At 38.9% G+C, this 12,332-nt stretch overlaps 1 protein-coding gene across 1 annotated transcript; it reads right to left on the reverse strand.

The window, feature by feature from the left end:
- Positions 1 to 11,259: 11,259 nt before the first annotated feature.
- On the reverse strand, positions 11,260 to 12,326 carry LOC132029968 (catechol oxidase B, chloroplastic-like). Its single transcript, XM_059419398.1, has one exon. It carries the CDS (start codon positions 12,314 to 12,316, stop codon positions 11,387 to 11,389), a length of 930 nt encoding a protein of 309 aa, XP_059275381.1. The 5' UTR covers positions 12,317 to 12,326; the 3' UTR covers positions 11,260 to 11,386.
- Positions 12,327 to 12,332: the final 6 nt, after the last annotated feature.

Below are 12,332 nucleotides of genomic sequence, written 5' to 3' on the forward strand. Positions count from 1 at the left end.
ACCGTTACGATCCTTTGAATGTTGAGTCTTCTTCTCTTCTCATTGATAATGGCATGAAAATATTTGGTATTAGCATCTCCTTCTTCTAACCACCTGATATTAGCTTTTTGTTTGAGGACGGATTCCTCAAATTTAAGCCATTTAGTATACTCTGCTTGTGCCTTATGTACCTATTCTCTCAGGATCATCAAGGTCATCATTAATATACTTTGTCTCCAGATTATGCATTTTGATCTCCCATTCTTTGACCAAATCAAAAACATTCCCAATATGCTCTTTGGACCATATGCTTAGTTTCCTGCTCAGATTCTTGAGTTTTAGTTGAAACTTTCTCATGTTATTTCCTTGTACATCAATATTCCAAGCTTCCGTACACATTCTTGAATTCAAAGGTTGCTCGGTCCGAATTGAAGGAACTTAAAAATATTTGATCCCATGGAAATCGAATCGAGCATTTCACCAACATTGAGAGTTGATCCGACCCGGATCGGCCAAATGTTCAATGTCACTCCTAGAAAACATATCTGTCCACTGATGATTAAAGAACACCCTATCAAATCTCTTCTATATTCTGTGTGGTTTTCCCCTTGTGTTGCACCATGTAAATCTTAGCTCTGTAAAGCCAAAGATCGACCATCCAGCAATCATCCATACAAGTTATAAAATCCCAACTTTTCTCCATTCTGTGGGGTTTCCCTCCTTTTTTTTCATCCGGGCTCATAATGACATTGAAATCTCCATTAATGCACCAAGGACCATTAATCATGTCAAGCTAAGCCGACTTTCCCAAGGAGAAGTTCTTAAATGATGTTTAGAGTTTATACATGTATGTGAAATAAAAGACTTCATCATTCAGGTTGTTGTCACCTTCACCGTAATTTGTTGTTCATCATCCACCACCACCGTAACATCAAACCAAATCCGTAAAAATCCATATCTTCCCATTGCAGTTTCCCAAACATCCTTCAAAAGCAAGTCCCCTTTTGTATTGCTCGATTTTACTAGAATGAACAAAAGGCTCCTGAACAGCAATAGAATGTGTTTTATGAATTTTGGATAGGAACTTTAATCTTTCAAAAGCTTCCCTTGACTTAACCCCTCTAATATTCCACGAGATTGTATTAATCATTTAAACATTTGTAGAGATAGCACCTATTTGACTGGCTTTAACTTTAGCCCTCCTGCGAGGGCCTTGATCTTCCATATTCTTGGTCTGGTCTATCATGTTTCCTTTTGTTTCTCTTGGTGATAAATTTCCTGACATAATGAGTTTGTTTTCCTGTTGGGTGATTACATCTTCACTGTCTTGTTCATGCCAGACTGTTCTTGGTGCAAAAGTCTTCAGAAGCTCATCCTCGTCAGCTGAATTACATTTCTCATAATCTTCTTCTTCTTGGAATTCTTCATCATCATCATCATCCCTTGCATCCCCCAAACTTGATTCAAATTCACTGGAATCTTCCAAAACCTCTTGGGTGTTATGCTGACTGTCTTTTTTATTCTTTTCCTGGTCAGATTCTGAATTGGTAATGATAACATCAATGTCTTCATTGCAATTCAGGTTAATATATAGGTTGATTCCTTTCATATCAAATAATTTTGGCTGTACAAATTCATGCTTAGGAGGTGTATCAGGAGGTTTCTTCTTAGCATCTGGAGATTGCATAGAAAATCCTGCCAAAATCGTGGATTTGGTTGTATGCTTCTCACATTGTGAATCCCTTCATTTACTCTTGTTTATGCTATTTTCCATCTTGTCAATTGAGATCTGTTTATGTTTTCCAGTGGATCTTTCATAAGTTTTCATAGGAGTGCTAATATCTTGCTTGTTCTGATTTGTAGGAGCCGAAGGATTCAACTTACTATTATGTGCATGATTTCTTAGCTGTTCCTTTGTACTCTTGGTAGTGTTTTCCTCTTGATTGCTTTGTTGTGGAAACAGGATCTCAACCGGGACATCCATATTAGTAAGCTTTCCTCCATTTGTACTATCACCAGGATCTTCACCATTCTCATTCTCCGTGTCATCGTCGTTAAAGCCGTCGAAACGAGTTTCTGCACAAAGTGGCTGACCGTGGTCGTCGTGGTTGGCAGAGCACAGTATGTGTCATTTTCCATGGCATGGGAAAGTATTGTCGCCACTGCTTGATTTTGAATTCCATTCTGCATATCCTTCTCAGCTTGTAATTGTTTTTGGGGATCCATTTTCTCCATCTTCTTCACCATCCATTTAGCTTGTTGTTTTTTCCTGTTGGCTTTTAATCTCTTCTGATAGTTCTTGTTTCTAATTCTCAAAGCTCTTCTTTAGGTTCTTTATCACAATCGACACGCATATCCATATCCTTCTTGACTCCTTTTTCCCCTCGCTTGGACGAGGGGCACATAACGACTGAGTTGCAACGGTTCAATTCTCCCCACTGGTGTCGCATTTAACTTCACATCCTCTGATTTATTGAGCTCAGTTGGTGCAGACTTTGAATTTCCCTCAGATTTATTAGCATTAGAAATCCTCTTCATACATTGGTCAACTGAATGTCCCTGATGTTTGCAAATAAAGCAAAAACCAGGTACATAATCATACTCCACCATCTGTTTAAAACCAGCCCCTTCTACTCCATCTTCATTCTTGATACCAATCCATACAAAGTCTCTGAGAGGTTTAGCCACATCGACTTCGACTTTTACCTTCGCAAGATTGGGTCGAGACTTAACATCAGTAGCTTTGTCAATCGTCAGTAGAGTACCGATAGGGGCTGTGATTCTCATCAATTCACTCCAGTTGTAATAATGCCAAGAAAGTCCCGGGAGATGAATCCAGATTGGAGCAAGTGAGGTTTCTTCGTTAGGGTCGAAATCCTTTGTCCATCGCATCAATCTCATAGGGGACCCTAGAATGTTGATCTTTTCTCTAAAATAAATGTTATTAAAGTCATCCTCTTCCGAGAAGTCGAGAAAGATGTGCTTAGGGTTGCAGTGACCGATTGTCACTCTGCCCGATGTATGAAATCTAGCAGCAAAATCTGCACAAATATCTTCAATCCCAGCTCTACCATGAGAAAACTTACCTATGATGGTCAATCGGCAAGCGCTAGCGAGCTCCTCTTCTTCAAGTTCAGTAAAGAAAACCGCAGGCTTCCCTTTATAAATCTCCGGTGGTCGGAGTTGCAAGATGGTCTTTGTGGGTGCCGGTTTCCTATTAGCCAACAGAGAGTTTGCATAGTTTCCTTTAGGTGCTGAGGGATTGAGTTTCACCGGAGGGTCTATTAAGAGTTCCTTGCTGTTCGCCGCAACCCCGGCCATCGCCGGTGTATATACAACGGTGGAAACAGGGGCGATATCAGGTGAGGCGCTCATAATTTTCTAGGGTTTTTAGAGAGAGACGATTTGGGGACTTTTTTAGGGAGGGAATTATCATGTGTTCTGGAGGATTGGGACCTATTGAAAACCTAAAGAAAGTTGACATTAGGAACTCAAATACAGTATTATGATTTATAGATTAGATTGGTCACAAGAACTAATAACAAAGAGATATTGATATGGGAAAGGAAGTTAACGAGTACGGGAAAGTTCCACCGTAGAAGTATATATATGTACGAGATCAAGATAGGTTTGTACTCATAGTGGAATGTTCTGCAAACTTCTAGGTAGATATTATTAAGTGGCAAGTGGGAAAGAGCACTTTAAGAGCAAAGGAGATCAAGGAAGACCTTGCGGACAGAAGTACGAAAAAGTGCGGTTATGAATTGATTAAAGGAAGTTATGTGATTGGCGACTATAAGAGGAAGTTTAATAAATTAATAAGGTTGGACAAAGGTAGACAAAGGATGGCATACGACAGTGGACTTGGAATAGAGATACGATTATAAAGGAGACAGGATGGATATACGAGGAATAAACATACATACGAGCAAGCTATGGTATCGTAAAGAGAATAAGAAATGAATGAAGGAAGAAAGAAAAGGGTGTCTTTTACAAAAATTCCATGATGAGAACAAGAATCGGCGGGACATTAGAAGGGTTATGACATATGATTATGATACAAACAATTAGTTAAGAGAAAATATGGGACACTATGAGCTAAATTAAGGAAAGGACGAATCGTGAGAATGAATGAGAGAGAGTATCGACTTTTACTGGTATGGTATAAACTCAACTCGGAATCAGGAACCAAGGGTAAGAGGAATCTCAAAGGTACCGGGGACTATTAGGCATGAAAGAAGGAAGTAGTTTGAGTTGTGTCCAATATGTATGGATGATTTGATACAAGAATCCAGTTAGCAAAAGAGAAATAAGTCAAACCAGGTGATAAAAGTAACTCCGACATTATATGGACTAGAGGAGTTGAAAGATCGCTAGGGTCGGCCAATTGACTACCAAAGACGGTCAATACTCGAATGTTACTGGTATATGAGGACATTCTTAGACGAATTAGAATATTCTCAAGTACAGAAGAAGGAAATGTACTGGCTTGAAGGAGTCGAAATTTGAGATGAACTAATATAGCAAGGATGTGTTAAAGAAAAGTGGAAATGGACTAAATGCAAGTATATTATGAGACAGACATGGGAAATGAGCATGACAAGATAATGAAGGTTTAGCAAATCAAGGAAACAAGTTTTTCAATGCAATACGTTGTGTTCCGGGCTATGATTAGAATTGTTCGTACCAGAGAAATTTTTTTGTTACAAATAAATATGCAGCAAACGTACCCCAAAAAGGTAACAGAAGAAGTGAGAAGGCATACAAGTGACCAAGGATAAGTATCAGGGACAGTTGGGATTAGTAAAGAGAAATTGTAGCACTGCAAGAGGTGAGAGTTTTAAAAGAGGAATATTTTAGGAATTTCAATGATCGTTAAAAGAAAGGAAGGCAGTATGCCTATGGATAGCATGACAGCAGTACTACCTGAGACTAGAAAACATCTCCTGCGTCGTGAAATCATAAGTCACCATTTATATTAAATCGTGAAGAGTATATGTCATAGGACCATATAAATAACCGTCCTGATGAAATGGCTAGTAAAATGGTGTGGGGACGACAATAAATATTTGAAGAAGGATAAAAGCTAGTTGAGTCTCAATTAGCCGCTGGTATAGGAGAGCCAAGGACTTAAAGAGGGAAGCACACTCATATTGAAAGGAAGTTGTAATTAAGTAAGATTTTATTTTAGTCTCATGCTTATGAGTCATTTTGTAAATATGTTAAGATTTGAGGAGAGGAAATTGGAGGAAAGATTCAACCATGGATTTGGAGATATTTTGAATAGTAAATTAGCTTGAGGTATATTTTGAATAGTAAATTAGCTTGAGATATGATTATTAGTATGTTGTGACTATAATTTTGTTATGAGGGATAACAATGATGATAAGAAAATGTTGTATACAAGTATATAAGGGGTGGCGCTGAGGTTGTTGTATGGGTTGAATTGAGTTCCATTTGAATATAAATCCCTTGGCTATGGTATTTTGACGCATTGGATGAGTAATCTGAAGTAGAGTAATTAATGAGAATAATAAGCCATTAGCAAGGAAATGCTATGACAAACCATCTGGGCGCTACCATAGGTGGAACTATGATGACAATACAAGGAATTAAGGAGTCCGACCAAAGAATTGACAAGGAGATGAGATGATATGTATGTAAAATCAATTAGTACTAAGAGGGATAATCTAAAGTAGCACTAGATAAGCAAGCAAGGAAAAGTGCCACAATCAACTAAGAAAGTTGTCCACTAGTAGAGAAATAGAGGGCTGCGAAACAGAAGGGACTAAGTCAACGGAAGGTGAAGTCATGGAGTAGACGAAGATAAGATCGCAAGAAAAGGATTCAAGGATATAAATAATCAAGAGATCCGCTTGATTGATAAACCGAAATGACAGATGAGTGCGTCAAACTATAGGAAAGACGTATTAAGTGAGAATCGGGCAAAGGTTAAAAGTAGAAGGAGAACCCCAAAGGAAATGATCAAAGGATATCACGTTTGATTAGAACAATCGGGTGACAATGGAACCTCGTGGAACAAGCAACATGATGGCTCTTATTGAAAAAGGGATGAATGAAGGTTACAGACAAAGAAAAGAATGAAAAGATTCGAATTCGCTGCATGACTAGAAATCTTGGTTATTCTTCGACAAATTTCTGAATTCACCCCTAAGTTATTAGCCGAACTAAGGATCAGAAACTTTAAGAGTAAATTGAAGGAAAGGAATCATTAAAGAAGAGGTTTGAGATGTTTTGATATAAGTACAAGAATTACCGTTAGTTAGCCAAGTGCCAGAAGTCCAATTGAAGGAAAGAGAAATTAAGCGAGACATTTTGGTGTTAAACTAGTTGAAAGATAAAGTACCGCAAAGATTAATTCGACTACTATAGAAAGCAAAGGATGCTAAAATGTGACCAGTCTTGAGGTTATCTTTAAGGGAGGAAGAATAAGAATAAGTAAACTCCAACAAGATAAAGGCACAGGACATCTGTAAAATGTAAGAAAGATACGTGGAGATCGAGAAAAGAAATTAAGAATAAAAAAAGAAGATGAGATCAAAATTGGATACAAGTATATGGTAAGTACTGGATAAAAGAGCATATAAGGATGTAAACTACGGAGGCTGAAGAGACAATGAGAACGATAAAGCATAAAGAGTTAGTAAACAGACAGATAATAAGAAAAGGGATGACCGTGAGTATGGGCATAAATTTTGGCTACAAAAGAAGAAGGTTAAATGCGCGTAATTCGGATAAGTTCAATTTTAAATGAGTAACTAAGACTGCAAGTAAGTCAAGTAAATACCGACAAATACAGGTAAGAACATTGACATCTATCTCAAAGCGAACTCTACCTCAACAATCGACGACGAATGTTTTTGAAGGGGGGGAGAATGCTACACCCCGCACTTTCAGTGTTACACCCCGTACCTCGGAGAAGAACTCGTTAAATTTGAATGTAAGTATGTGGAGCTATGGCTAGGTAAAACAACTTTGAAGTGTGAGAAACGAAGCATTATTAAGTATATTGTTTAAGTAAAGGATGAATTATGATCTTGTAAGTCGTAACCGGGAAGGACAACCTTGGAACCAAAGGACATGACCATTGTCAAGTATGATTAGTGATAAATATCATGTATGGAGAGTTTCAGAAGATTTCGGGATCAAGCAAATCGAAGAAAATAAGTTTGACAAAAATTTGGAACAAGTTGGCAGAATTAAGGATAGAACTTTGGGTCAACTTTGGAGGGGTATATCTCTAGGTATATGGGGAGCCTTAAGGTATTTCAAAAGCCTAAAATGAAGTTCGTCGAGTCTAGTTTCCAACGCAATAAACCACTCGTCAATACGACATCGGAGTAGAGAATTATGGACGTTACAAATTCAGCTGACAGAGCAGAAACAACGCTGCTACAGCGCTGCTACAGCGCTGCTACAGTGCTGCTACAGTGTTGCTATAGTGCTGCTACAGTGCACCGACTTTAGCACCTATATAAGGGGCAAAAACCCCATTTTTCTGCACAAAATTTCCCAAAAACAGTCCAGAAAATTCAGCCAAAGCAAGAGAGCTTATATATCACATAAAAGCGAGGATTTTGAGAGATTTTAAGTTACGGAGTATTAATCGAGGTCCGGACAACGTGTAGTCACGATTATAGTTTTGTCTTGCATTGGAATTGGCTTGGATTCAAAGTAAATATTGAACATATTGCTGCTCTAGAAAGAATAAGGTATGAATCTCTCCTTATTAACATTAATTTCAGTTTATTTACGGAGATAAAGTTATTACATAGTCGTATAATAAGTAGGATAGTTGAGAAACTTGGAAAACATCGTGTGAGATGTTTTATGGAGCCTATTGGTGTTGATAATGTTATTGTGATGTTGGTATTGTTGTTGTTGTTGTTGGTTATTGGATTGTGATTTCGAGCTAGGCATATAAACAGGGGAGATCTTTGCCGCAGAATTTCGGCGGGATTCTAAATGGATTTAAATTAAGGGTTTAAGACGAGCGTATGACGATGAGCCTAACAATAGTATGAATGGTTGTATATGTAGATTACGAGGCTACGAATGATCTTAAGTGAATTGCAAGACAGGAAGTAAGTTGGAAGTCGAGAAGTTATCTTCCAGGTATGTTAAGGCTAGTCCCTTTCTTTCTAAAGGCATGATCCTTTTGTTATAAACCTTTGTGTCATACCCATAGTATCCTTGGTTCCACAAATGCTAGAAGTCCACGAATCTCATGATCCTTATGATGTTATTGAGCTTCTAAAGGCATGATTCTTTTCCTACCAACCCATGCATGAATTCCATAAAAATCCTCATTTCCAAGAATGTTAGAGATTCATGACTCTTAAAAGTTTTTATGATGCTAAAGATGAATAATTTTTTTTATGATAAACATGATGATGATTATGAGGGATTTATTTATCCAAGCCCCGAGGCAAATGAATTTCATGTTAGTATGAGATGATTTTATTCATAGAGATTTCCAAGTACATGAGCTTTATATTATTATGAGATGATTGAGCTTACTTTACAATTTCTTTATTTCCTTCATTGTTGGTAATCTCACCTTATGACCCTTGTTCCTTCGAGGTGAGATAAACGATGATGATTGATCTATAATATAATCGGAGGCTACCGACCTTACGTTACTCCGATATAGTTGTGGCTTTTGATTGGGCTCTCATGCATGCTTTATATATATGTATGTATTTTCTCACACCGCGTCACGCTATAGTCGGCCGGGCATGGCACGTAGATGTGCACACCTTTACGGTGGGCATGTTATGATATTGCCCCGGATGCGGGAGGCCGGACGCGGGCTAATGATGATAACAGAGCCTCGAATGGCCGGGCATGATACTATATATATGACACCGAGCCTTAATGGCCGGGCATGATACTATATATATGACGCCGAGCCTTAATGGACGGGCATGGTACTATGTATATTTATAAAATGTTTTTTTAAGGCTAAGCATGCATGGAATCCGCCTTATAAGGCATCCAGATGTACAGGTTATCTCTCATATTCCATGTTACCTTTCATATCTATATTATGTTATTATTCATGCCTTACATACTCAGTACATTATTCGTACTGACGTCCCTTCTTGTGGACGCTGCGCTCGTACTCGCAGTAGGTGGGAGACGGATCGACCCGTAGGTCTTCTATCGATTGATTCTCGGAGCACTCCATTTTCTTCGAGTCATAGCCTATTTGGTATTGTCCTTATGATCATTTGTATTCCATGAGAGAGCTCGTAGACGTGTGTGTGGCTTAGATGTTTTGTAGCTCCACCGTTCATATTATGGTATAATATATTGGTGGCCTTGTCGGCCTTATTTTGAGATCTTGATGCTTTCGTTAGCCTTATGCCCGCTTTATGATATACGTTATGTTGTGGCGACCTTGTCGGTCCGCACATGAACATATGTGTTGAATGATCGGATATTTCAATGTTGGGCCTTTTCTGCGTGCAGGTGTTCTTTGAGTTATGGTTTATAATGTTCAAAGTAACGGATAAGTCAGGTGGTTCCCGGCCTACGGGTCGGAGCTCGTCATACTCCTGATAGGGGTGTGACACTCCTCCTCCTCCTCCTCTCTCTGCACTCACTCTCACTTCCATTGCCGTCACTGCTCCATCGATCTAACTCCGGCGAAGCAAGCCATCTCCGGCCAAACAACGCCCAATGATCTGACTGGATTCACTTTTTAACGCGGTACCGGTCAAACTCCGGCGAAGCAAGCAATCTCCGGTCAGATCTATATTGTTACAGATCTAACCGGATTCTCTTTTTAACGCCGTCACCGGTGAATTTTTGTTTTTGTTTAGATATTAATTGTAGTGTTACAGATCTGACCAGATTCGCGTTTTTTCGACGACCTCCATGAACGCCGGCGAGTGCCCTTTTGGTGGTATATGGGTGTATATGGTGTTTATGTATATAGGTGTATAAATATGGTGGTTGGTGTTGCTCCGGCATGATCTCCAGCGATGACCCATATACATGAGGCTGGTGAAATAATTCGAGTGTATGTGTTGTTAACGTGGAAAATGACTTCCATTGGAGTCACTTTATTTTCCACAAATTGACGGAAGTTGTCTTGTTTAAGAAAATATTTTTCCTAAACATGATTTAGTGTAACCAAACAACATGCGTGTTTGGCATAACGGAAAATGTTTTCCTTAAAAAATACTTTCTTGAAAAATGAGTGGGTTTTCTTACTTATTTTTTGAAATTTGATAGTAAGCACAAAAATATATTGCCCTAAAAACATTTATATATGTAATCTAACTAGGAAAATATTATGGGAGTTGGGTTGGGGGATGCGGGGGTGGGGCGGTCAAGCCTCAAGAGGTGGCCTGGTAGGGGTTTTTGGATTTGAAAGGTGGGGATCGGAGGAGACACTGAACTTAAAATGCAACTTGTTTTTCCTACTCCCAATAGAAAAGACATTTTTCTAATTTTTAAACAATTTACAAAAAAGTTGAATAATAGTTTCCAGGAAATGTTTTCCTTCATACTAAACACACCCTTAATCTTCACTATTTTCTTTAAAGCTTCTTGATATTTCATGTAAATTGTATATTAGTGAAAGATATTTGAAGATTTATCAATGGATCGAATTGGTCCCTATATAATTTCTTAACCCGTTGTTGAATAATTGCTTCTCGACTTCATTTTTCCGTATGTTCGATCATTTTTCTTTTGTGGACTTTTAATAAATGCCTCGAAGTTGCGACAAATTTGTTCGGAGTGCCTATATGTAGTGGTAGCTAATTGATGTGTAATCAATTTGAGGAACATAAGCTATACACTACAAAAAAAATAGGTAATTTGTGGAGATTGAAAGTTGCGCACTGGAGGTTTTGGCTCTTTCTAAACTATTGAGGCTAAAACCCTCCGAATGCAACTTTCAACCTTCGCAAATTACCAATTTTTTTGTAGTAGCCCTAACTCCTTATATTTGACTAACTAAAAGCACAACGATTGTAGAATTGAGTGCAAATATTAAAGCAATCATTTGGTCTGATCATTTGAAGGCTGATTAAGTTGTAAAATATCATACATTAGATTAATCTACCATGGCCGGGTTCTTAGTAAATTATTTGTAATGCCAGAACTACTATGTTCTGCGAAACCGTAAGCGAAGTTCTAGTGTTTCATTGAATGTACGACGATGTCTTGTTTCACTAAAGATTTCTGAAATCACCCAATGAAATTAAGCCCAGAAGAAAAAAAGCATGAGAATGGCTACGCCGAAGACAAACATTTATTCTGATAACTAGAAACACACAGTCAGCAATCTAGCTGTTATTTAACAGAAATAAGAACATATAAAAGTGCACACTACAGTTTAATTTTGGCACCATAGCCACCAAAACAGGACTTAACAATCCACAAGCTCGATCACCACACTTTCAATAGAGATCAGTTCGCCACCTTTCTTTGGAACCACAGTGACAGCAATAGTGTCTTCATCTTCCAGGCCATTGTCCTCCAACAGTTCATTGATGGCCAGCTGGAAATTAACATCCGCAGTATGAGTATTTCCATGAACATGTGGCAAGTTGGTGTAGCTCCCTGCAAACTCTGCCTTGTCAAGCTCATCCGCATTAAAAGTCTTGTCCACATTGAGGAACACATCAAACCTTATGTTCTTGCTATCATCGTACTTGACATTGTTGAATGTTAGCAACTCCTCTTGTTCCCTTTTCTCCTGTGAAGTCCTTGACGTAGCCGGCCTATTGATGGAAAAGGAAATGGCTCTGTCCAGCTTCGCGAGTGGGAATACCTGGCTGGCTGGTCGAAGTGCACCTGTATTCACTTTCCCTGTTGTAGTCTTTCTTATTGGCTTAAAGTTACGCCATGGAGTGGGCATTGGGGCGTAATCGTACCCCATCTTCTTATGGTCCAAACAGTCTCGGACTTTCACACGCCATGGGTTGCGGTTTTCATCGTAGAAAAAGAACTCCGAGTTCAACCAATCTTTGTCCGCCAAATCCCTTCTTTTCCCTCCTGTTGCTTTCCATTCATTCCACATCCGGTCCACATTGCCATGGTGGCAATAGAAAACTGGGTCCAAACCAGCTGAGTAGAAATTACCCATATTCTCACCGTATGACGGTCCGCCATTATCCAAAACTGAACCTCGCACTGTACCAGTCCAGGCGTGGATAGCATTATGAGGAATGTTTTCAATAGTTCCCATCCCTGGACTGGGATTAGTTCCCAGAGGGTAAGGCTTACCAAAGAACAACAACGGGCACGGAGCATTAGTTATCATTTGACGGTACATAAGAGTTAAGTTATTCGTCATCTGCTGGAGTTGAGTT

This window comes from Lycium ferocissimum, chromosome 9 (genome assembly GCF_029784015.1).
Source record: "Lycium ferocissimum isolate CSIRO_LF1 chromosome 9, AGI_CSIRO_Lferr_CH_V1, whole genome shotgun sequence".
Taxonomy (NCBI): domain Eukaryota; kingdom Viridiplantae; phylum Streptophyta; class Magnoliopsida; order Solanales; family Solanaceae; genus Lycium; species Lycium ferocissimum.